General features: G+C 36.1%; 2 protein-coding genes across 3 annotated transcripts in view; one reads left to right on the plus strand and one right to left on the minus strand.

The window, feature by feature from the left end:
- LOC100796210 (copper-transporting ATPase PAA1, chloroplastic) overlaps positions 1-17,752 on the plus strand; it is a 38,256-nt gene extending 20,504 nt beyond the window's left edge. The window contains exons 4-17 of the mRNA XM_006579924.4: positions 2,885-2,959; positions 3,103-3,380; positions 3,749-3,982; positions 4,377-4,475; positions 4,765-4,914; positions 6,439-6,585; positions 9,168-9,218; positions 9,307-9,479; positions 10,204-10,336; positions 10,684-10,781; positions 11,045-11,285; positions 11,889-12,092; positions 15,010-15,090; positions 17,096-17,752. Coding sequence (XP_006579987.1) covers positions 2,885-2,959; positions 3,103-3,380; positions 3,749-3,982; positions 4,377-4,475; positions 4,765-4,914; positions 6,439-6,585; positions 9,168-9,218; positions 9,307-9,479; positions 10,204-10,336; positions 10,684-10,781; positions 11,045-11,285; positions 11,889-12,092; positions 15,010-15,090; positions 17,096-17,332 — 2,201 coding nt within the window. The 3' untranslated portion in view covers positions 17,333-17,752. The remainder of the gene's footprint in view (positions 1-2,884; positions 2,960-3,102; positions 3,381-3,748; positions 3,983-4,376; positions 4,476-4,764; positions 4,915-6,438; positions 6,586-9,167; positions 9,219-9,306; positions 9,480-10,203; positions 10,337-10,683; positions 10,782-11,044; positions 11,286-11,888; positions 12,093-15,009; positions 15,091-17,095) is intronic.
- A 347-nt stretch (positions 17,753-18,099) lies between these two features.
- LOC100803841 (potassium transporter 7) lies at positions 18,100-24,174 on the minus strand. 2 transcript variants are annotated; one of them, XM_003524688.5, is made up of 10 exons: positions 23,625-24,174; positions 23,106-23,334; positions 22,775-23,023; positions 22,566-22,616; positions 21,905-22,165; positions 21,316-21,368; positions 21,096-21,210; positions 20,736-20,990; positions 19,436-19,958; positions 18,100-19,008 (listed from the first exon to the last, which is right to left on the minus strand). In XM_003524688.5, exons 1-10 carry the CDS (start codon positions 23,886-23,888, stop codon positions 18,468-18,470), a joined length of 2,541 nt encoding a protein of 846 aa, XP_003524736.1. In that variant the 5' UTR covers positions 23,889-24,174; the 3' UTR covers positions 18,100-18,467. The 2 variants fall into 2 exon arrangements, with proteins under 2 accessions (XP_003524736.1, XP_040871359.1); XM_041015425.1 differs by having other exon boundaries at positions 20,736-20,918; positions 21,123-21,210; positions 23,625-24,151.
- Between the last annotated feature and the right edge of the window lie 690 nt (positions 24,175-24,864).

The following is a 24,864-nucleotide window of genomic DNA, read 5'->3' on the forward strand; positions in this document are numbered from 1 at the left end:
TGCCTTAAGTACACCTTACATGTGCTTTGCAAACCTCCCTTGCTACTTTTTGGAGAGAAGCCTAACTGTTGAATGGGCTGAGTGGGGGTACAAATAGTTGGCCCTATCTCTTGATGAGGCCCAAACCTGTTTTCAGTATTCATTTGTGGTTCCTCACACGTTGCTATTTCAAGTGGGGTCACATGAGGTCTGTTTTGAATTGAAAGGCTATCTCCTTGCCTGTCACGTGGATTAAATGGGATGTGGTTTACTGCCACGTCATCCCTTGCTTCCCCCTCACGTGGCTCGTTATCTGCTACCCTATGAGTCTTTACCTCGGCGCAGCACCCTTCCTTTCCACTTTTTCCGTTTTCATGTTTAATCTTCGACTTTTTCGCAGGGGTAGCATTCCCGATAGTCTGCTTCACTCCTTGTTTGGTTAGCAAGACGCAATGGCAGGTTTCCGTTGGCTGTGAAGCTGCAGATGTCGTCTGACCACGTGATGCATCCGAGGACCGCGAGGTACTCCTTTTACCTGGTGTGGAAAGATGATCGCGTTGACTGTCGGATAATAGATAAGTCTGTGGGTTGTCGTCGTCGACAATGGATGATGTCGCCACCAATTGTGGTCCTGTGATCGTCGGCACCGTCGCAAGACAACCTTCCTCCTCCAAGCTAGGACCGTTCGCCGACCTCGGGGTAGAGCTCCCGAAGTAACTTTCGTCGGAGCTAATCTCCTCCGACGACCTGTCAAGGCTACGTCGACTACCGCGGTAACCATGGCTGCCGCCACCGCACTCCTCCACTACAAACACGTTAAACTGTTCATCTCCTATATGAACCTTGACAGTGTGTTTGATTGGCGGATTCCATGGGGTCTTTACGAGCACCCTGGCCCTATCCAACCTACGCTTCTCTTCAGCGTCATCGTCCATATCCACCATATCCCCCGTGGCTGCTACTATCTGTTGAATGTGTTTCACAGCCCAGGCCTGGAGCGGGATACCCCAGACTTAGACCCATGTTAATCTGAGACCAGAGCGTATGTTTGGATTCCATTTCTCCAAAGAATTGAACAGCGTTGCACCTCCTTGTTTTCCGCCATTAATGAGTTGCTCTGCTCCAACGTCCGTGAGTCCCAGTAGCAGGACTAGGTCATCCCCTATATACTTGGGTGATATATCCATGCCTGTCTCCCATAGGAGTTCCTCCTCCAATCTGTCAAACATGGCAGGGTTTTTTAACCTCCCTACCCAGGCGTCCTTCACCCACTCGTGATCTTCGGGTCTAACGTCGAGAACAATAGAGGACTTGGATAACTCTTGTCGTTGGTTATGGTTGGTGAAGAGCATCTTTTGTCCCTGAGTTCTGATTTTCCTTTTCAAAGCTGCAGCGTATGAACCCGGTTTTATGTGGGATTGTTGTGGAACTTGATCAACTTCGCTTTGGTTCTTGGCAGCATGAAACCGTGCTTGGTTTTCTGGATCCCCACTTCTCGTCTTCTCCCTACCATACTTTGGAATATTGACATGGAGTTTCAAGCCTCCAATGACAATTCTGTCTAGCTGTTTTGCCAGCAAATGGGTATCGTTAACCCCTTTGAACCTAACAAAACCATACCGCCTTCCGTTATAGTTCCTCCTTTTGGGAATGAAAATTTCCCTCACATCCCCCCACTTCTTGAAGTAATGCCATAGCTCCTTCTCCGAGATGTCATTTGAGAAACGAGTGAAATAAAAGGATGAAATATCCCGGTGGTCCCTCCAGTTTGAAATGGCGAGTTTCTGATTTCCATCTTTGTTCCTTGGGTAAACCCGTCGGGGTTCCTCCCTGAAGGTCACTCTTTGTCTCTCTATCGCTGGATAACTAAGCCTAGCCCTGTCTCTCTCCCACCCCGTGTTTCTCTCTCTCGCTGTCTCTCTCTCTCTCTTTCTCTTTCTCTCTCATCGCATTCTAGCCTTAAAGCTAAATGAGAGCACCAGAAAATACACCTTTATTATTGTTATAACTTATAACTATATTGTTATCCTTTCATAATGTGTTTTTCCTCCCCATCATTGAGTTCTTTTTATATCATGTATGAAGATAATGACGATTCAAGCTTTTCTGCTATTTGTTTTGTAGTGTTGAGAATTTTTATTTATAGGCCATATTCCCTTGTGGATATTAGTCTATTCTTACTAGTGAGCAAATGATTGGGAATATAGAATATATCGCAAGTGTCTGTGATGAGAATCCGATGTAAATCCTTTTCTATTGCTATGTATTACTTTTGAATTGCTTCTATTTTGCTTTTGTTTTTGGCTCCTTACTCCTTAAGAGGCTACATAACTATGGGCGAGGGGGACCCTTGAGGGTAGGGTGGGTATTGTGAACAGTTACTTGCACCTTAGATGGCATGAATCACTGCCACCTTATTCTTGTTTACCTGGTAGCACATCTTTCCTAGTAGTCAATATATTCTTGGATATTAAAATTTTCTGTTGAAATTGTGGGAATTTATATATAAAGGGGGGAAAAAGAAGAGGATAAAGACTAAATATTTTGAGATTATGATATTCATCAAACCTTGAGTACTAACAATTATTTATACTAATCATTATCCTAATGAGGTCAGTAGGTAGTTGTTTATTAACCACTAACCAGATAAGTGGTTAATGTTCCTAAATTTGAAATATTTTTACCAATAATTATTTGATGGTAATTTTCCTAATATTTTTTGGAGAATAGTTGTAGCAATCGGATGCTAGTCATTTATAAATTTTATCTTGTTTCAAATTATAATTTTAAGAGTGACTAAATTCTTCTGCTAAGTTGAAGCTTAAAGCTTGTATGTAGTTTAAATTACACCAGCTTTCTCCTTTGGTGTGTTTGATTGCTGACCATTCTGCTCCTGAAAGTGCAGACTCAACAAGAGACAACTTCCTCCAAATTTTTGAAAGGAAGATGGAGGAAAGACATAGACAATTAAGAGAAAGTGGTAAGCATCTAATTAAATCTTTCTACATTAATGTTGCCACAAGAGTACTTACGATATTTCTGAGTGGTTCTTTGTTGATTCATCTGCTGTGACTTTTGAGGCTAATTGATGTGCTTCATTTCTATTTGATATGCTGTTTGAAGGTCGTGAGCTAGCTGTTTCTTGGGCTCTATGTGCTGTCTGTCTTGTTGGCCATTTCTCTCATTTCTTTGCAGCAAAGGCACCATGGATCCATGTATTTCATTCCATTGGGTTTCATCTTTCCTTGTCTTTGTTTACGTTGCTTGGTCCTGGCCGCCAACTTATCCTTGATGGCTTAAAAAGCCTTCTTAAAAGGACGCCAAATATGAACACCTTAGTTGGTCTCGGGGCTTTATCATCATTTACAGTCAGTTCATTTGCTGCCTTGCTGCCAAGATTGGTAAAATGCCTTTTTGGAGTTTGTTATCTCCAACCTGTAATTTTGGATTCAATTAGTTGCTGGCTACACTTAGTTACACATTTATCTACTTTGGTTGAATATTGTTCTATACTTCTATTCATCTTATTCTCATATAAGAAAAAGAATAACATTTATATTACATGGAGTGGTTGGAGTCCCTCTCATTTGACAGTCATAAGTGGAAACCAACTGTTGGTTAGCGTAGATGAACAGCATGTGCTTGCTTGTACATATTAACTAGAAGCTAGAAAGTATATTTGTTTTGTGAAATTATGCAATTGGATTGTGATAATGTATGTAAATATAAATTTAATTGTGTTAAATGATCTTTTTTAATGTTTTTGCAGGGTTGGAAGGCCTTCTTCGAGGAACCAATTATGCTAATTGCATTTGTTTTGTTAGGAAGGAATCTTGAACAGAGAGCTAAGATTAAAGCAACCAGTGATATGACAGGACTTCTTAGTTTATTACCACCAAAAGCTCGCCTTCTTTTGAACAATAGGGAAACAGAGGTTGGCTCGGTTGTTGAAGTTCCTTCTGACAGTCTTTCTGTTGGAGACCAAATTATTGTATTACCTGGAGTAAGTAATATGAGAATCTACATATTATCGGATACAACCCCCTAGCTCTTTCACCCTTTTCTAGTTTCAGAAGAAGCTTTAGTTGTGTATTCTTTCCAAATGGATGTTTTTAATAGTGTAATTTTGGATGATAAAAGTATCAAGTGAACTATTGAAAAGAAATACCGTAATAATGATACACATTTTGTCCACTATTGGGGAAAGGTGGAAAGAGGCATTGCCCATATTTTATTTTCAAATTTGCAAACTATGATGATGTTTGTGCTGCAAAACCATTGCTGACAGCATTTTAAAGTTTGAACCCACTCTTCTTAGATTTTGATGAGTAATATGCATAAAATACTTGTCACAGCTATGTAGCTATTCCTTTTAACCCATATATCCTTTTCCCTAGGATCGTATTCCAGCTGATGGAATTGTGAGATCTGGTAGAAGCACTGTAGACGAATCAAGTTTTACTGGTGAACCACTGCCTGTAACAAAAGTAGCCGGGGTACTTTCTATCTCAACATATTCTCTTACAATTTGAGATTTATTTGACACAGCTTGTATCTTTTATTGGTTCCTCTGAGCACTTGCGGATGCTGTGATCTATGATTCTAAGTTCATCAGTGCATTGTGTGCAGTTTATCAATCAAACAGGAAAACCATTTTACTTCTTAATTCATGTTGGGCAGACTTCATTTTATGTAGATATATGATTGACCCCTTCACGTTTCTGTACCCATGACAGTACGGGACAGTTGATTTTAGTGACTGATTGATGGTCTTTATTTCTGCAGAGTGAGGTAGCAGCTGGGAGTATAAATCTTAATGGAACTCTTACAATGGAAGTGCAGAGACCAGGTGGTGAGACTGCTATGGCAAACATTGTTCGTCTAGTTGAAGAGGCACAAAGTAGGGAAGCTCCTGTACAGCGGTTGGCTGACAAGGTTCTCCTACTGAATCTTTTATTAATTTATAGCTAGTTTTGTTTTGTTTCTACATCAAGTGGTTTAGCTAGTTGCTAAAGTTAGTTTCTGCAAATAGTGATGCAGATATACAGAATTAGCATTGTAATTGATGCTCTCTTCTGGATTGGAAGAATATCCAGTCTTGATAAATAAGATGTAAAGCTTGAAGTCTGTGCGGGATTTGTTCTGTTTTTTGGGGGGATGGAGTTGTTCTAGGTGACCTTTCTAGGGGGGTCAAAGCATCCTATTCCTCCTGTTAAGGAGTGAGAGAAGCATAGCTATTTTGAATATGCCTTTCTGGGTTAATCTTCCACCGAGCAGATCGATTTATTTATAATCAGAATGATTACATGATAATAAATAACTAATTCTGTTTTCAAGAGAACAACTAAAATATCATAACTTCTTAAGATACATTGAACCCAGCTAACTATTAACTAAGCTACTTGGAAAGGAAATTATCATTAAATGCTCCTCTTTCCAACACCTCCCTTGAGGGGAAAGAAAATGTTTATGTTCTATGCCTCCAAACAATGTTTTTAAAATTGGACCGGTGAAGACATTGATTTATAGTTCATGGTTAAACTGTCATTGAAACAGTAATAATTAAATATATATATATATATATATTTAATTATTACTATATATATATAATATCAAGTAACAACCTAATATAAAATTATAAGAATGCAAAATTTTAAATCAACATAAAAAAGAATCACATTACATGTTTTACAAGATAAAAAATATCATAATAAATAGCTATATTAGCAATCCATGTGTACATTTCATATATAAGCCTTGATTTATTTTTATAAAAGTAAAAATATTTTAGAATTAACACACTCTATGTGGGATATCTTAACACATACACCCATGCCATGAATTGGACACCTTGAACGTGAAGTTTGTAGAATTAGACATCTGTTGGTTGTGCAACATCAAAGACTGGATAGGCTTTGATTTCAAATCCATTAGGTGAAGATACATGGATGGTTTTTATATTACATCTCTATCACACCGCCTCACATGGTAGCGTTCCAGACTCCATGTGAATAATGCATAGGTGACAGGCACAACAACATTGTCCTGATAGTCAACTTTTTATTAGAAATACGGGGACAGCAAGGATTTAACTCTAGTAATAGAGACTCTACTACCATATTAGAAATGGACTTATTAGGCGTACTTTGGTTGTATTCCTAGCAGACATGGAACATTTGAACATTATTCATGGATATCTTTATATTTGCAACCACATTATTTGTGGGATTGTTTCATGTGATTTCCCTTTTTTTGTTGAAGCATGTGTTTCCCTGGGTGCTGAAAAACCACGTGCCTTCCATTAGAGCCATGACAAGCATTGTCATACTAATATCCCTCATTGTGGTTGAAATCTTTTTATTCCTTTGTTTTCCTTTGTTCTACTGCTTTACTAAACTGAGTATTACTCTTACATATATCTTTCACTAAATTGAATAACATCATTTTGTGTATATCCAGGTGGCTGGACACTTCACTTATGGAGTGATGGCAGCCTCTGCTGCCACATTCACATTCTGGAGTCTTTATGGCACACACATTTTACCTCCTGCTTTATATCAAGGAAGTGCAGTTTCACTGGCTTTGCAGCTTGCTTGCAGTGTTCTGGTATGTTTTCAAATGCTTTCCATGGGCCATATATATCACAACGTGTATGTTGACTGTTGAGGCACTAGGCATCTTGAGAATATTTTTCCTTCATCTTTATAATGTTAGAAAATCAGAAATATGTTGCTCTCACGTGATGGATTGGCCATTTAGACTAAATATTTTTTGCCACAGTATAAGAGTTCCTGGCAATGAGTGGTTTAAAATTTAATGGACATACATGGTTAAGAATTGAACATTTTTGCCCAAAGTAGCAGTAGGATCTGGTTTTTTAGGCCATACTTCAGAGTGTCGCACGATTTCACATAAGAGAGCTAGTAGTGTGTTAGAAACAATAGGATCCATTGTCATTTTCAAATAATTCAGTATCAGTTTTATTTTATTCTCTCTGTATCTGTGTTTCATTGTATTCTTTAGCTTCATACCTCCTGATTCATGCTTCCATTTTGGCTATACACATACTATTTCATATTTTGTTTTTTGAATGCAGCATGCCAGTTTTGTTTGGGAACATTTAAAGAAAAAGAATTGAAATTACAATAGCTTAAGAAGTAAATATTGGAGTTGAAGAGTTTTCCTTTCGTTCATGCAGGAACTTTCTTCTGCTTGAGAAACACTGTTGAAAATGTGTTTAACACGTCTGACATGTTTACCTTCATCAAGTTATAAATATCAAGATTGAAACGTAATATGCTAATTCAGTATAGCAATGTTGGATTATGATAAAAAATTAGTAATTTTATGTGGGATCTTATGTACATGTTAATTATTATATTATTGATGTGGTTATGAAGTTATTTTTTTTTACAAAAAAGAGTTGGCCAGTGCGGGCTGTAGCCCACTTGGATGCTGCTCACAAAGTCTAGGCTGGGCTAGCGAATTGTTAGCCTGCAACATAATTGGCCCAGCCCAGCCCCACCTGAAAATGTATTTTCCTGCAGCAATCCTACCCGATGGACCCAGCCTAAATATGAAGTACCAATCTAAAGATTATTCTTGCTACTAGATGGTGAAATTGGTTTTGGATGGGCTGTCCCTACCATGGGTGCTAGTGGAATTGATGACTCATCCTCTACTCACAAGTCACAATGGAGAAGCAAAATCCATTAGTTTTCTTTTATTTAGGAATTTTTGGGCAGCATTGTTTGTTATGTTTTTTTTTCCTTTTTTTTCCCTCTACTGTATTTTAAATAGGAAACAAAAGCTTGCACAGAATAACATACAAGAAATACAGATTTCATTCGGATATCACTTGATCACTGTTTTGTTAATATAGGCTCAAAAGTAGTTCTTAGATAGCATTTGCCCCTACTTTTTTGGGCTTTTCTTCTCCTTATAAGAGAGTATACATAACTTGCAGTGTTTCTTGTTGTTTCTCAGTTAACTGATATTTTAACTACTGTAGTTAGTAGTTAGTCTGTTATCAGTTGATAGTTTAGTCAGTTAGTGCCTAACAGCTTTGTAACAGCTGTCAACTAACTTAGGTTAGCTGGCAGTTATCCAACTATATATTCATCTTTGTAATCAGTTACAGTTGGGTTGAATAATATTGGTTTTCTCAATCTCAATCTCAATCTCCTCTTCTCCCTGAAATTCTCTCAACTCTTTTACTCCTTGAAAAGAGCAGCAAGTCAAACACAATTTTGAAGAAGCTCTAAAAAAATAAAAGGAGCTTCCACAAAAGCTGATTCGAGTGGTTTCTGTTCCTCTGTTCCGAAAACTTCTACTCCCTCAAGGACATGCATGCCTCACTAGTGTCTCTCTCACTTGCCAATAACCTTTATGTTCTTCAACAGTGCAAAATGTTTACCATAATCACAATGTTTTTGGTACTGCCAATTTTAGCAAAATGTTTTAGGTATCTTGTATTCTGTGTTGTTTGCTTTCTCTTGATAATGAAAGAGGGGAGGGGATAAAGAAACAATTGTGTGTGGTTTAGTGGATCAACCATTTTTGGTACCAGTTACCAAATAGGGATGTCAGAGATTTAGGTAGAGAGCAAATTAGTTCAGAGTGCATGGGATGTTGAACTTTTGGGTTGATCTTCATTTGTGGATGAATTCGGAGTGCTTGGCAAGTGTTTTTGGTATTGAAGTTTGAGTTAAGCTAAAAAAATATAAAATTACTGTTGAAAATCATAATATAATCTTCTGATTCTATTATTAATAGCGGTCTATAGGAACATAATCTTTGATTTAGGGGAAACAAAATATCTTCTATTTATGTCTAATTAACGTAATTAACCTATGTAAGCATGCATCCGTTGTGCACTGATACACGGTTTTTACTCAATTATCCCTCTTTTTTTCCTCTTTTAACAATTACCAAACAGTTTTAGCTTTATTTTTGAAAGTATTATTTTAAATTTAAACTTTAAAGTAACTTTTAAAATGAAAAAGGAAAAGAAAAAGCACGGCCAAGCACTATCTTTGTCCAAGTAATTGATTCCTTTTATTTAGGGAATTGGAAGGCAAAATTAATTTTGATACACTGCCCTGCTGCTCTTTCTCTTTCTTATTTTCCCTAATTGAAAAGAGAAAATGAGCCTATTTTGAGCCTTCAATACTTGTTTATTGATGCAGGTTGTTGCTTGTCCATGTGCACTTGGGTTAGCCACACCTACTGCAGTGCTGGTAACATTTTCATGGAGACCACATTTATTATCTCTTAGTTATCATTATGTTTGAACTAATCCATATTGTACACTTTTGTGTTTAAAAGGTTGGAACATCTTTGGGAGCTAAGAGAGGATTACTTCTGCGTGGTGGAAACATTCTAGAGAAGTTTGCCATGGTAAACACCATTGTGTTTGACAAAACAGGGACCCTCACGGTTGGTAGACCTGTTGTGACAAACATTGTCATTCCTACTTGCATAAAAAATGCAATTTCAAGGTAGTGTAGGGCAAGAAATATTTGTTCATTTATCATAATCACTTCATTTGGAAAGATTCTTTTCTAAATATGAACTTTGTCTAGCTTTCATCTACATTCTACACAAGATATCCATTCTGCTCTGGATAACTAAATGGATTAGAGAAAAAACTGTCTAGTTTTTCAGTATAGAATCAGTTCTAGGTTCTGGATTGGAGGAACTAAATTGGTTACAGGAAAAAGGCTAGTTAGACATAACAATAAGTGGGGGCATTATTTTTTTTTCTAAAATACTTTAAGAAGAATGTTAGAATGTGGGTTTGGGCCTAATTTAACAGTACAAAATCGCCTTGTAAGATGTAGATTGTTCCCCACTTATATACTCTATCTCGGCACTATCTTTAGCCGATGTGAGACTTTAACACACCTCCTTTTGCCTGTTGCTACCTGTCACAATGTGGAACTTCAACACACCCCTCTTTCCCCACGGCTACCCGCCACAATTAAGGTGGGCTAGGGGTGACCACGATTAAGGTGGTTTTCCAACACTCCCCCTCACGATCAAGGCTACTCGCCTAGAGCGTGATAAACACAAAGACAAAGAAATGTGGAGGTGTTTTGTGGAACACGAATATAGTGAGAAATCATATCAGGTTAAGTAGTGTTTGTACTCTTAATTCATATGATTTCTTTTGCTGCAGACTTGCAGTTAAAAGGTGATATTAACCTTGCCTTTTTAATGCAGCCAAACTGAAGAAAATGCTTTGTCTGATGTTGAAGTTCTAAGGTTAGCAGCTGCAGTGGAATCAAATTCAGTACATCCAGTTGGTCAAGCGATTGTCAATGCTGCTCAGGCTGCTAATTGTCATGATGCTAAGGTATTCATTTTATTTCTTGTTTATGTTTCAAATATGTTCTCTGCATTTGGGGTTTTCTTATTGCCTTATTCAAGCATTTGTCCTTTTCCTGTTGACATGAACATTATATGATCCGTTTTGCAATTGAACTGCTTTCCTTTTCTAGAAGACTTGTCAATGGGTACTACACTTTGTTTTACTACCATTTTAAAGACAGCATTTTGGTAGTCTGACTAACAGGCATTGTAGAATAGAAACCATGGAGTTCTAATGAATGTATGTATTTTATATTTCAAGTGCATTAGCTTCTTGTCCTGAAATTTGAGAAGATAAAACTGCTATCTTATGCCTCACGGCATAATTTACAGGTAAAAGATGGAACATTCCTGGAAGAACCTGGATCTGGTGCTGTGGCAACAATTGATAACAAAAAGGTTTCTGTTGGGACGTTGGAATGGATTACCAGGTACTTGGTTATTTGCCCAAGGATACACAATATAGTATGTTCCTCAAAAATTTTAAATATTTCTTATTAATTTATTATAAACAGGATATTTCCTTCAAACAATTGCAGCATACCAGTGTTTGCTTGCTTAAGACCTAGTCCACTTCACTAAGAGATTGGCAGCTTCCATTGTATTCTAACAAATATGTTTATTATATTTGTGAAGATTTTTTTTTTTTTGTTTATAAATTTCAAAACTTCAGCAGGTGATTCACTTTGTGCAGGCATGGAGTTATTAACAGTATACATCAAGAAGTGGAGAAGAGTAATAACCAATCCTTTGTCTATGTTGGAGTTGATGATACTTTAGCTGGCCTAATTTATTTTGAAGATGAGATAAGGGAAGATGCAAGAGACGTTGTTGACAGATTGTCAAAGCAAAATATAGGTGTATACATGCTATCAGGAGACAAGAGGAATGCTGCTGAGCATGTTGCTTCCCTTGTTGGAATTCCCAAAGAGAAGGTAAAATGTTTTCAACATATTATATAATCTTTCTATATTAAGGTCACCTGTATGGCTGAGATTTTGGTGCAATATTCAAAATGTTTAGAGGCGACTGTTAGAAACAACAGTCTACATATGCTCATTGTTGCATTGAAGATGTTACTCCATGGAAGGGAGGCTGAACTGATGGTTGCTTGTTCTATATAGTCAAATCTCCCTGCTGTAAATGATCTTCTTCAGCAGCTTTGAATCATCAATTGCTTGATTAGTGGAAATTTTCACTTGTTCACTTTTGAATTTTGATAAGATACAAGAGTGGAGCTACAAACTCTATCTTGTGCATAACCCTCCCATGCTTAAACACATGAAGTTTTATATTCCATTCATCATAAGCTTGCAAATATTAAAAGTAGCAGCCATTTGAGTTAAAGTTACCATACGAAAGCTCATGAGTTAAATTTGCTGGCTATTTGGGTTTTAGCTTAGATGTTTAGATAGATGTCTTGGGTCTGAATCCTGGGGTACCCAAAAAAAAATATTATGCTTGTTAATAAGTTTTAATTTTTAATACATGGAAAGAAAATTGTTTATTCAATGGCTTAGATATGTTACCATTTGCAGGTGCTATCTCAAGTAAAACCAGATGAGAAAAAGAAGTTCATAAATGAACTACAGAAAGATAAGAACATTGTAGCAATGGTTGGTGATGGAATTAACGATGCAGCTGCCCTGGCTTCTTCACATGTTGGTATTGCATTAGGTGGAGGTGTTGGGGCTGCTAGTGAGGTGTCTTCTATTGTATTAATGCGCAATCAGCTCTCACAGGTCATTATTATTTACCTTAATTTTTTCCTTCCAATTTACTTAAATATATTTCTAAAAAACTGTCTTGCTTCTATTGTATTCAATTTATTGTTGCAGTATTCATCTGTCAACCATAAAATTTATGGTTAAAAGAAATCTACTATGTGTGAAAATGGCACGTGAAATATCCTTTCCTCAACACAGAAAGGTTGAGCTTTTATCATGATACTTTTGCATCTGGATGCCTTTTGCTTATACATGAGCTGAGCTTCATGAATCATGATGATAGGAGGGTGTCGTGACCCTACCCAAAATTTTGGAAATATACATAAGAAAAAAAATTGGACCCAAATATGTAAAATTTTGTCGGGTCCATTTCTTTTAATCTCCCTTTATATTTTTTGGGTGTTGATATCATATCTCAATTCTCATAGACAAGTCAGTCAGAACCTCAATTTATGTGCAGTCTATTTACTTTCATTAAGCCCACCTTTTCTTCTTATTTGAAAAAAAGAATTGTAAATTCTAATAACTTTCAAATTATAAATAAATGATGTGATCCTTTATTCAAACATGAATTTTCTGTGAAGTATGTGCTGTTGTATTTGGGGTAGTTGGTTGGGTGGAACTTTCATATTTTTAAGGAGGTTTCTTTAGCACATCATTTTATTTGGACATAGTTGAGTGTTTGGCATCTATTTGGTGCAAACCACATGACCTTATTGATTGGGTTTCGATGATAAACATGTCAAGGGATTTGGAAGTTTGCTTCATCCATGTCAACCAACCAATTTATGACACCATTTGTGCTGCCACCGCTCTGGCCACCTTTCATTGTTTCCGGCAGATCTCTCTCTTCAATGCACATGTGTTGTCACCTTTTCCACCATTGAGTTTGTCTCACTCCAGTGAGTTTGACCCAGTAGTCAGCCACCTTCACTATCAACAGAGGTGCCACCGTTTGACCTGTTTATACCTATTTTTGTTTGAGGATTTTATTTTTGTAATTGTTCTCTTCTAATTCCATCTTGGATATCAATTTTTGGGGTATTTCTGCCCTTCATTATTTTAAACATGACTAGTTCATCCTCTTCCAAGTTAGGGCCTTTTTCTGGCTTCACCTCTACTCCAACCATTGCAACAAAGAAATTATTGACTCCCCTTAATTACGTTTCATGGCTGTTGAGAAGTGGTGTATTGTACAAGGGTTGAAGAATCACCTCTACACTAAGCTTGAAGACGTGAAAGAGGATAGGGAAAATTGGGAAAAGAATGATGTTTTGTTGTGTACTCTGTTATGGCCATCTATTGATCCCTCCCTTCACAACATCTACACCAACTTTGACACTTGCTATCAGTTGTGGACTCAAGCCAAATCTTTTTACATCAACAACATTCAGTGCTTATATTTTATTGTTGGCAAGTTAATCAACCTTAGTCAATAGGGCATGGCTATTCCTGAATTTGTTGGTCAAATGTAATCCATCAAGACCAAGTTTAATGCTCTCCCACCAGTTGGAAAAATCGCTACTGAAGATCTTGCCCAAAGAGATAAGTTCTTTATGGTGTGTACTTTGGATGCTCTGAGTCCTAATCATGCATTTGTGAGGGAGCAAAGCCTTGCCAGTCTGAGTATCCCTACCTTGGACTTGGATGAGGTTTTCTCCCGACTTCTTCGTGTAACCTCTATCCTTCATTCTAGTCTTCTTGTTAAACCGAATAGTTCAACTTTAGTCTCGACAATGCTCAACATGGCCGTAGGGAGGAACAAGGTGGTGATCATTGTCAAAGCAATAAATCATCTTGTCCTAAATGCACTTATTGTCATAGATGGGGGCACACTAAGAAGTTCCATTGCATTTGTTGCTCATTCCAGTAATTCCTTTGTCTTTGTGTTCCAGGCTTCTCTAAGAGTTTTGGTCCTTGATTTTGGTGCCTTTGATCACATTTTCAGTAATTCTCTTACTTTCTCACATTACTTATTCCAACACTCTATCATCTATCACTTCAGCTAATGATTCTAAGCAGGTTTACTGCTGCAGTTGGTAATCGAAAGCCATTTTTGTGGGATTGAGTTAGCACCGAACCCCAAATTCTAAGAATTTCATAGTTGATGTCCTATAGAAGTCTTTTTATTTTCCCAATCGCTGGTATCGTTAGGACTATGAGGAAGGGGGAGTTAGTTACTACAGTTAGGATATTGATTAGTTAGTTAAGGGGTTAGGATAGGAGAGAGGGGTATCTTGAGCATTACCTCTTTGTGAAAGGAGAAATCCTTTGTGAAAGGAAAATCCTTGGAGGAGAATTTTCTCTCCTATTTTCTATTTTTTTCTTACTAGTCAATAAAATCCTTTCTCTTCTGGACAATTGAAATGAGAAAGAAAAGAAAGGATTTTATATACTAATTGTAGTAACTAACTAATGATAAGATCCCCTTCTCTCCTATCCTTCTTCCCCGATTTTATATCTAATAAACCCCTCTAGCTAACTAACTAATCAATATCCTAACTGTAGTAACTAACCCCCCCTTCCTCATAGTCCTAACAGGTATACTAACTAGTAACCAATCTCTTTTTGGACTTGAAAGCAGCCCATCCGATGGTTGTGTTGTTAACCTTGTCAAAGAATCCCTTTAGCTTATAATCACTTTTGACTGTTTAGATGACAAATTCCTCAGAACCTTGCTTTAATATAATATATAGGATTGGAAGCCAGTTTTTGCCAGTACATTTAATATCCTTCGAGACATCTGAGAATGGATTTACTTGAAATATGTAGGATATGTTTACTTCAATAACAAATGATTGTTTTGGTACTTTTCTCAATGCCTTTACTTTTATTAGGACACTGTATGTGCAACCACAATACTTTTTGGATGTTGATTTAGATAATGGAATGTATATGTTATTAGATAATTAATCTGTTTATTTAATTGCAGCTAGTTGATGCCTTGGAGCTTAGCAGGCTGACCATGAATACTATAAAACAAAATCTTTGGTGGGCTTTCATATACAACATTGTAAGTTCTTCTGCTGTCCAAGTATATAAATTGATCAGCATGTTTGTGGGGGTTTGTGTGGGCTAACAATTTTCCCTCGCTTAATTCATTGCCATGCTTTTCAGCCTACATTTTTATAAAATTTGATTTCTGTTTCTCAGAAAAGTTGGCTTGTTGAAACGCGGAAAATGTTCTTATCATTTTCTATTACCATGATCAGCAAAAGAACCTTCCAGATGAAGGAATATAACTAAAGGGTGTAAACTTGCTCAATCAATCTCATTTGTTTTAATAAACAAACAAGGTCAAACTTTACTTTAGGCTCAATTATACATAAGGCCAAACTTGTGAGTAGTTCGTTTGTGCATATATAATGAATAAATATGTTGATTTTATATATAAGATAAGAAATACACAGTAAATTTCAATTCTTCCTTGAAAATTTCTCATTACATCATTTTTATGTTTAAATATTTTTTTATTCTCTTTCTCTTCTTACTTTTGTCATCTTAACATTTAAACTGTATTAAAATACTTGATTAATAAACTTAAACACTTCATGAATAATTTTGATAAATAAAAAAATATTCAAGTTATAAATGAGCTAAATTTTGTAAAAGGTTGCATGCCACAGGTTTTTAAGTATTTAGGATAATATTACAAAATGATTGGAGGATTAATGTCACACAAGATCAGGACATATTGGAAAAAATGATAGAAAATCTATTAGAGTGCGTTTGGATAGAGAATTTTAACTGAGGAAAGTAATTTATCAGAGAATTTGAATTTCTGTAATTTAGAATTCATTGTTTGGATATTTTTTATGAAGAATTTAAAATTTTGGAATTTTAAAACAGAATTTTAAATAACTAAAAATCTGGAATTTCAATTTTCTTCTAAAAAGTGAGAAATTGAAATTCTCTTCTTACATTATTCTTCAAGAAACACCGTCCGAGCTCCTAGAATATCGATCGAGTGTGAGCATAGAGGAACACGTATAACTAGCACACCAACCATATCTTCTCCTTTTTTATTCATTTTTTTTCATCCTCATAATTTTAATTTTTTTATCCAAACACAAAATTTTGAAAATAAAAGAATTTCAATTGAAGTATTTGAAATTCTTAGAATTTAAAATTTCTCAGAATTTTAAATTTTTTCATCCAAACACACTCTTAAGGTGATTTGAACATGTGCAAAGATGGCAATTGAAGGCACTAGTGAAGAGAATATATTGCAGTGTTTTTAGCCTTGCCAAAAGGGATAGCAAGAGACAATAAGTTTTTTTTTAGCATTGCATACTTAGCAACTAACATCCAATATCACCATAGTACTTCTAACAAAAATGTTATGCAACTTGCACTACTGGTCTCCGTCAGTCATTTCCGCCTGTTTCATACTGTCCATTGCACATTTTCTTGTGTGCATGCACCTAAATAACTGTATAAATGTGTCATTTTTCAAGTTGACATTTCAGGTAGAGTATATCATATTCTTTTATTTTTCTAATCTGCTGAATAGCGAGGTTTTGGTAAACGGGAGAGGGAGAAAAAAAAACTCCAAGGTATAAAAACTTGCTACATGGGGAATGCAGATTCAGCTTCATTATTTTATGCATGTATGCTGATATTGGACTTTAATGTTATTTCTTTTGTCAAACCTATGAACATTTTTCTTCTGTTTTATGGATTGCGAACCTTCTTTTACATCAGATACTAGAAGTCAACATTACCAAAACATATCCAACAGCAGTTAGGCACAACTTATCAACTAATCCATACATGATTTCCCCTTGTTTACTTCTGATGGCTTTTCCTTACAAATATTGTGCTGATTTTGGAGGAACTTGAGTTACTACTTGTGCGATTGTTCATTTCTCTCACCAAATTCAACTGTATTTAGTACTGATACTTTTTCTTTTGCTTCAATGTTTCTGTTCTTATTTGTGATTTTGGAGCATTTAAAATACTTTATTATTTTTGTTATTCAACTGTCATGGTGTAATTATACCTCTATCTTTATACAGGTAGGAATTCCAATTGCAGCTGGAGTGTTATTTCCCATAAATGGGACTGTGCTGACTCCATCAATTGCAGGGGCTCTCATGGGGCTGAGTTCCATTGGCGTAATGACTAACTCATTGCTTTTGAGATTCAAATTTTCCTCAAAGCAGAAACAAATACATGGCACATCACCAAAGACCAAAATCCATGTGGATTCTGATCTGGCACAACAAAACCAGAAAACAAACCACCCTTATTAGATGTTGGATGCAAGCACACAGTAACACAACAGAAAGGAGGTTCACCTCCTGATCTCAGGTCAGGTAGGGCATGACAGAAGTATACACTTCTAGGCTTTGATTTGTGGTGATCGATCACCCAAGGATGAAAAGAGATCGATACAGATGAGAATATGGATGTATATAAGTAAAAGAATCACACCACAAATGAAACGGGAGACAATAATCATGAAAGAATAAATTAGATAAATCATGTTGCTGGGGGATACTTGTATTTGATTATCAAAGGTCTCTCTTTAGGAGCTCTCTAGCTGTCTTCTTTAATCATAAGCTTTTCTGTCAGCTTCTTGCTTATGACAGGTCCATTTTTCCGTTGGTCTTTTATGGTTTATAAAGATCTTGATTCATGTCGTTCTAGTCCATGAATCTTTAACCTGTTTATATTTCTGTATTTAAAATACCCCCGGGTCTAGTAAAAATGCTTCTAGAAGGCACCTATAATAATTCAAATAAAACTGAAATGTGTGTAGATTGGGGCGAGCCTTGGAAGGAGCCAGTGTAAAAATTTACCTTGTCAACTAATTATCATTAATGAGTTTTAAAATAATTATTTTAAAGGTCAACAACAACATCATATATGGTATATTATGATTAATAATATTGTAAAATTGCATTACAATGTCAATGGATAGGTTATTCTCTCATATACAATCTTCAAAGAGGAAGTGTAATCTCTATTAAGGTTAAGTCACTAAAATGCCTCGTAAAAGATGAGATTAGGCAAATAGTTAACGAAAACTAAGGATAGTTGGATTACACAACTCGGTGTTCATCATGTTTAAGTGGAATTTGACACATACACAATGTGTACATAACAATCTACAGTTTCTTTTTTTAATGACAATTCTGCATATATCAGTTTCTTTTTTGCTCAAAGCTATGCCAATTCCTTATATCTACAGTGCAAGCTCACAACCATGAACCTTGAAACAATTTCCACATTATGAGCTGGAAAGATATTCAGCAATTTGAGGAGCCAAAAAACTGACGATCAAGCAAAGAGCACTTCAAAATGAGACCGTTCCGAGACCAACTCACTTCTACCAAACTATAATTCCATATTACCTGTCAATTGTTTGGGTTGGAAAATTCATGGTCAAACCATGTAGGTCATGCCAACCTGCATCATATGTGAATGGGGTACACTTAAATTTGTGATCCCACTTCGGCAGTTCTTTCTCAGAAAGGCATAAAAATAGTTTATAATTAGCTTCTTGATAAACCATGAGTCTTTTCTTGCTCTTATATCCCCGTGACCAAGAAGATAAACAACTCCAGATTCTTTAGCCTTGCGTATAAAAGATAGCTCTCTTTCGAGACTCTGCTCAGCATCAAGCACTGGGGGCTTAGGAGATTCAGGGTTTGCTTCCTCAGATGTGCTTGCTTCAAAATTGGGTATGGGTATGGTTGTATCATTAAAATCAGCCAGAAGAGGAACACCAAGTGAATAAACACTCCCATTGGGAGCTATGAGAACCCTAGAACCAGAGTACTCATCCTCAGAATCAGTATCATCATCCCCTTCACTCTCGAGCGACCTTTCCTGAGCCTCACGACGTATAAACTTCTCTAAGCTCTCCATCAGCAGTTGCTCAAAAGTTTGGTGATTTTCTTTGCGAACATCTTTGTAACCATACCTGTTGAAGATATAAAATTTCTAATCAGGGTTATAGGATTGACAAAAAAAAAAAACACTTTAATTACAGGGACAGCATATACTATTGAGAAAATTACAAAAAAGATATCTTAGTAAAAAGTATTCCAGTTTATGACTCGAAAGAGTGGCTGAGGAGCAACCATTTATTAACTCAGTTAACCACTTACTAGTCGTTCCTGAACCAAGTACTTTTACCAACAATCACATATTTGTGACTTTTACTTGTATTATTTGACGAACTTATTCCCTTGAGAAATGTCCATGTCAAACTAATAGCACATTTCCAAAAGTAATATGTAGGCCTTTTTTCAAAATCCATTCAGCTTTTCAAAAGTTCACACCTCAACAGAACTAACAAAGGTACACAATACACAATATCCCAAAATGTAAAATATTTAGCTTGTTACCTGGCAATACAGCGAAATATATGATAGCTTCTCTGGCAAACTCGCCTAAAAAGGAACCTTTCACTTTGAGGCACCATAGGGACTGGAACATACTTAATACTCACAAATATGATCATAGAGTGTACTGCTGGAAGTGTGGTTAGAAAATGCCCAAAAATGCCTGGAATTCCTTTGACCAACTCATTATAGAGCAAACCAATCCCAGGAGCTCGTATTGTCCCAAGATTGCAGCCTAATTCTCGCATCAAATCCATTGACAGCTTTTGCTTTACTTCAGTTTCATACTTGAGCTTGCTCCCATAATTCCATACAAACATTATAAAAAACATTATTACAGCAAAGACCAATATAATCCAACTTCCATCCGTTACACTCCACAGAACTGATGAAAAGAAAGTCAACTCCAATCCCAGGAAGACTACAGCAAAACTCAGCACTACAATGATGTGTATCTGCCATATAAGAAGCATAACAAGAGTTACTAAAATAGTGGTCATCATCATCACCCCCAGCTCAGCAATGCCTGAAAGACGACAAAGGAACAAGCTGAAAACAAATGCATATTTTGTATAATGTAGTAAAATTATAATAAAGGTAAATTCAGTGCATAACAACCAAAGAAAGATTAACTCCCTCCTCCTGTCTAAGCTGGAAGAATCAAATTATTATTGATGTATTCATTTTACAAATTTAAACTTAAAGGTGAAAGCATTTCCTGAAGTAGACTCCATGTTTCCAATGAGTTCTTGGGTTTTGATTCTTATCAGTGGGTAAGCCCTTGTTGAAGCTTGTGATGTGTTCTAACCTTGAAATAGGGTAACCTGCCTGCACCCAACTATTAAATACCAAAAAAATGGAGCAATGTTTGATCACATCCATTAGGAATAAAATGATAGCTGCCACCTCTTAAAAGTGTTGTGAATGCAAGCAAAAGTATCTTTATTGTTAAGAATGTCATTTTTCTGAAAATAAAGTCTGTTTGAAAAACACCACAATGATGGTTTTTATACGCATTCAAGGTTTTTTAAAAGCAAACTGGTTCCTCTTAAACAAGGCTCCACCTTCACTATTACTATTCTTCAACTATAGTTGAGGATATCCAAGTGAAATCATAAGAGAGGCTCAATGTCTTACCAAGTAATTGCAGTATCTATAAGCTTCTTAAGCAACTATATACAGTTGATCCCATTGAAAAGGTGACATTATTTACAATTTGATATGCAATATGTGTATATGGCTGATAACTTTAACAAAATTATCTATGGAGATAAAAATAAAGAAATTGAAACAAAATCATTACCATATGCATTTCCAATCTCATCAATGCTGGATATAGAACAGACAAGCACCAAAGAAACAGCCAAGAGAAACCAGTTTATGACAGGGATATAGATCTGGCCCATGAATTTCCGAGAGGTATGAATTATTTTAAGACGAGGGAAACAACCAAGAGCAGCTGACTGTTTTATACAAGAAAATGTGGCTGTTGTCATAGCCCGACTTGCAATTAATGCAGCAATGTTAGCAATGAGGAAAGTTGGCCAGAATGCACCACCTGAAGACACAAAATAGTATCACATGAAGATTCTGTAAAGGGCAAAGACATATCGCTGAAAACATTATAAACACTAGTGCAGAAACTAAATAAACTATCACTTACTTGGAACAGAAGAATAAAAGGCATTACCAGCATCAGCATGGTTTTCCATAAGGTATGCAGCTTGACCCAAATAACCCAACAGTAGGCATGGTAAAACAAGAAATACAAATGTAAGCTACAAACAAACCACCATCAGTTTCATCAAAATATTAGTTGATAACATACAGAAAGTAAAACGGAAACAGAAGTTGTCAATTATAACATAGACATCATTCATTACCTGAACTGATTGTACAGAGAAATAGCAAAGATCTGCAAACATAGCCTCAGAGCCTGTAACATGGCCCAGTAACAATGTTAATCAGCAGTTCAAAAAAATTTATAACTGCTAGCAATACCTAAATGCAAATTGCATATTCACCACATTACAATATCAAGAGATTTTGGTTTGGGGAGCGGAGGATACTGTGATAGAGCAATGAACCCTCAAATTCTGATAAAAGTCATTAGGCATGTTATTCCACCTCAGATAAATAGTGAACAGAAACTTAAGGCCTATTTGTTTTACAATCAAGAATCAATTTTCCCACACCGTGTACATGTTCCGATGTTAAATTTGTGGTTGTGATCAATATTGACACACATCCCAATTTCATTCGACAGTTCAAAATCATTCCTATCAAAATCAATTCTACTCAACTACAAAACAATGGGTACTTAGACATTGGCCATTGCAACTGCTAGCAAAGAATTTGGTTTATAAATACAGAACAGACCCACCAACTGAATCAAATCCACAAATATACATGACAAGCAGAATATGCATTACTGAAATCAACATATCCATGATCCTGCATTTATGGGCTTACCAGTTGCACAAAGAAGACAGCCCCCAAGAGAATACCATGCTTTAGTTGAATTCCTTGCAAAGAAATAATATATATGAATAGGATTAAATGCCCTCAAAACACTGCTGTCATATTTGACAAGGTTGAATATACCAATGCCCGCAAGAGAACAAAACCATATAAACAAAGCAGGTCCTACAGCAAGCCCCACTTTACTTGTTCCATACTTCTGTACACTAAACAAAATGACAAGGCAGGCAACAGAAATCATCACCACTTCATCTGCATAATAAAGGAAAAAGAAGAAAAGATTAATCCAACTACAAAAGTGATACTAAAATTACAATATTTAGCCAATTTCTGCTACAGTCTCCATCAGGATTAACTAAACTATAGGAAACACATCCCATATTATTACACTTTGGTCGGATTGACATACACAGCATAAGCATTCTACAAACACATGACTGAATTTGGTCAATGTTAGGACCAAACAACTAAGACAACATTAAATACAAAAAGGCAGCCTAAAAGCTATTTTATAGGAAAAAGAGATAAAAAATATTCCAAAGAGGAAAGACAGAAGTCTAAGTTCTCTGGATGATATGCCAATAACAACATCAATTGCAGGTATTAATTAATAACTATTAAAGATACATTTGTTAAGAAATTAGCACAATACCTTGCTTAATTGCATCTACCCCAACTTTCAAACCATTAAGAGATGATAGTACTGCAGAATAAAAAAGATATAAAGTAAGAATTAATATGAAGAAATAGAGAAAAGTAGTGGTTATTGAAAGGCAACAGTGGCCCGGTACACAAGCAACAAGATGACAATACAAGTATGACATTAGTAATTAGAATACATGCACAACAGCAAAAAGCAACCTGACATTGCTGGTGTAACAACCCCGTTAGCCATCACCATGGAAATACCAGCAAGAACAAATAATAGTAGAATCTTCTTCAGAGTCACTGAAGTCTCTAGCCTCTCCTTGATTTTTAAAGACCTTTCAAGCTCAGGAGACGGCACCTTTAGCCTAAAGCTTGATATTCGGGCATCCGATCGCAACTGATTGGGAAGAAGACTCACCTTAGCATTTCGACAAATCAACGAGTACAACGCAAAAGTACCACCTGTGCAGCAGTTTTAAAACAACCATAAACTCAAGTGCAGAACAGAAAAAGAATTATTTTTAAAATGCTCAATTTAGCATACCTTCCCCATCGTCGTTGGCCCACAGAACAACAAGGACGTACTTCACTAACGGAATCAAGATTAAAGTGTACAAAACAAGCGACAAGGCTCCAAGAATATCTTCATTTCCCTTAATAGGAGCCTTCCTAAACATAACACTGAAGGTATACAAAGGACTCGTTCCAACATCGCCAAAGACAACACCGAGAGTTTGAAAAGCCAACAAAATTCCTTTTCCCACACTAACATCCTGCAACAGGACACGAGCAATAAGAGAGTGAAAACAACACAAACCAGCCACAACAGCACATCACTAACACGTGACTAATCCAATCCAATGCTTCCAATGAGGAAATCAAGCTTGGGAATCAAGTCTTTTTTTTTTTTTGTGGACATCAACTAATCAAGTTTGAAAAGCAAACACAGTTCCCTTCCCCACACTAACATCCTGCAATAAGAGAATGCAAACAACACAAGATAATGCACAACAGTGACATCCCTAATCCAATCCAATGCCTCAATTTAAAGTTTGGGAATGACCTCGTAGTCGTTTCTGTGAGCGCCGGGAACCTCAAGGGCTTCGACGTCGAAGGAATCGATTCGGGGACCGGTGCGAACGAGTCTCTGCTCGGCATTGTCCTCGTCGTCAGAATCGAACATGGACTGGTGGCGCAAATCTGCGGCATCGAAGTCCTCGATCTCGGAGGGATCCTCGTCCTCCTGGAAGACCCACCGCGATTCGGTCGAGTCGGGATCGTCCTCGCCGCCCAGGGAATGGTGACTTTTGGTTTTAGGGTTTGCCATGGAAAATGGGAATGGTGCCGATGATGATTATTATTTGGTATTGGAATTGGAATGAATTGCAGTGGCGTAACTGCAGAAGAAGAAGAAGAAGAAGAAGGTGTTTAGCCGTAACTGAAATTCAACAACTGCAACATGCGCTGTGTGGTGTAATTGCAATGGAGTAATTGACTCTGAATCTTTTTGAAATAAAAATAATAATTGGATAAAGGAACCATTGTTTGCCTTTTTGTGAATACGAGAGGGGAAAGGAAACACCCTTTTCACACTCAATCAATCCATATTAACACAACCATCTAAACCAAATTCATTAATCCTCATGAATATGCATCAATTGCCGTAAAATTATTTTTATTTAATTACTGATTTGAACTTAAATTTTAGATATACAGTTTAATTAAAAACTTAAAAAAATAATTTTATTATAATCTTATCCCACTCAAATAATATTACATTCAATATACAATATTTACGGTCTAAAAAATAAATTAATTAACTAATCAAATTAAATTTTATTAGTGTGAACTTGTTATTGAACTTGAAACAATTATAATTAGTTCAGTTTTTACTTAATTTGATAGCTTGATTAATTATTTCTTAACTTTTAAATTAATGTATTTTAGATTTTAAACTTAAATTTATGTTTTAGTTTTGTTTTTTCTTTCTCTCCATCAATTTGGATTTTATTAAAATCTTACTTAGGAGTGTCAAGTGTTTTAATTTGGTCATATTTATTTTAACAACTTATAAAGTTGATAAGGAACATAATTATTATTATATCTGTAAAAATAAAATAAGAAATTTTTTATTGGTAATCAAAACTTATCTTTGTGAGGTGAATATGGTAATTATAATTAATCATTTAAGTAATAAAATTAAAATTGATTCTCGAGCAAAACTTGATTCATTTTTCATATGTTTTATCGAGACCGCACATAAGTCATCATAATCATTAATAGGGTTGAAAATAAGTCTAAAT

This window comes from Glycine max, chromosome 5 (assembly GCF_000004515.6).
Source record: "Glycine max cultivar Williams 82 chromosome 5, Glycine_max_v4.0, whole genome shotgun sequence".
Taxonomy (NCBI): Eukaryota; Viridiplantae; Streptophyta; class Magnoliopsida; order Fabales; family Fabaceae; genus Glycine; species Glycine max.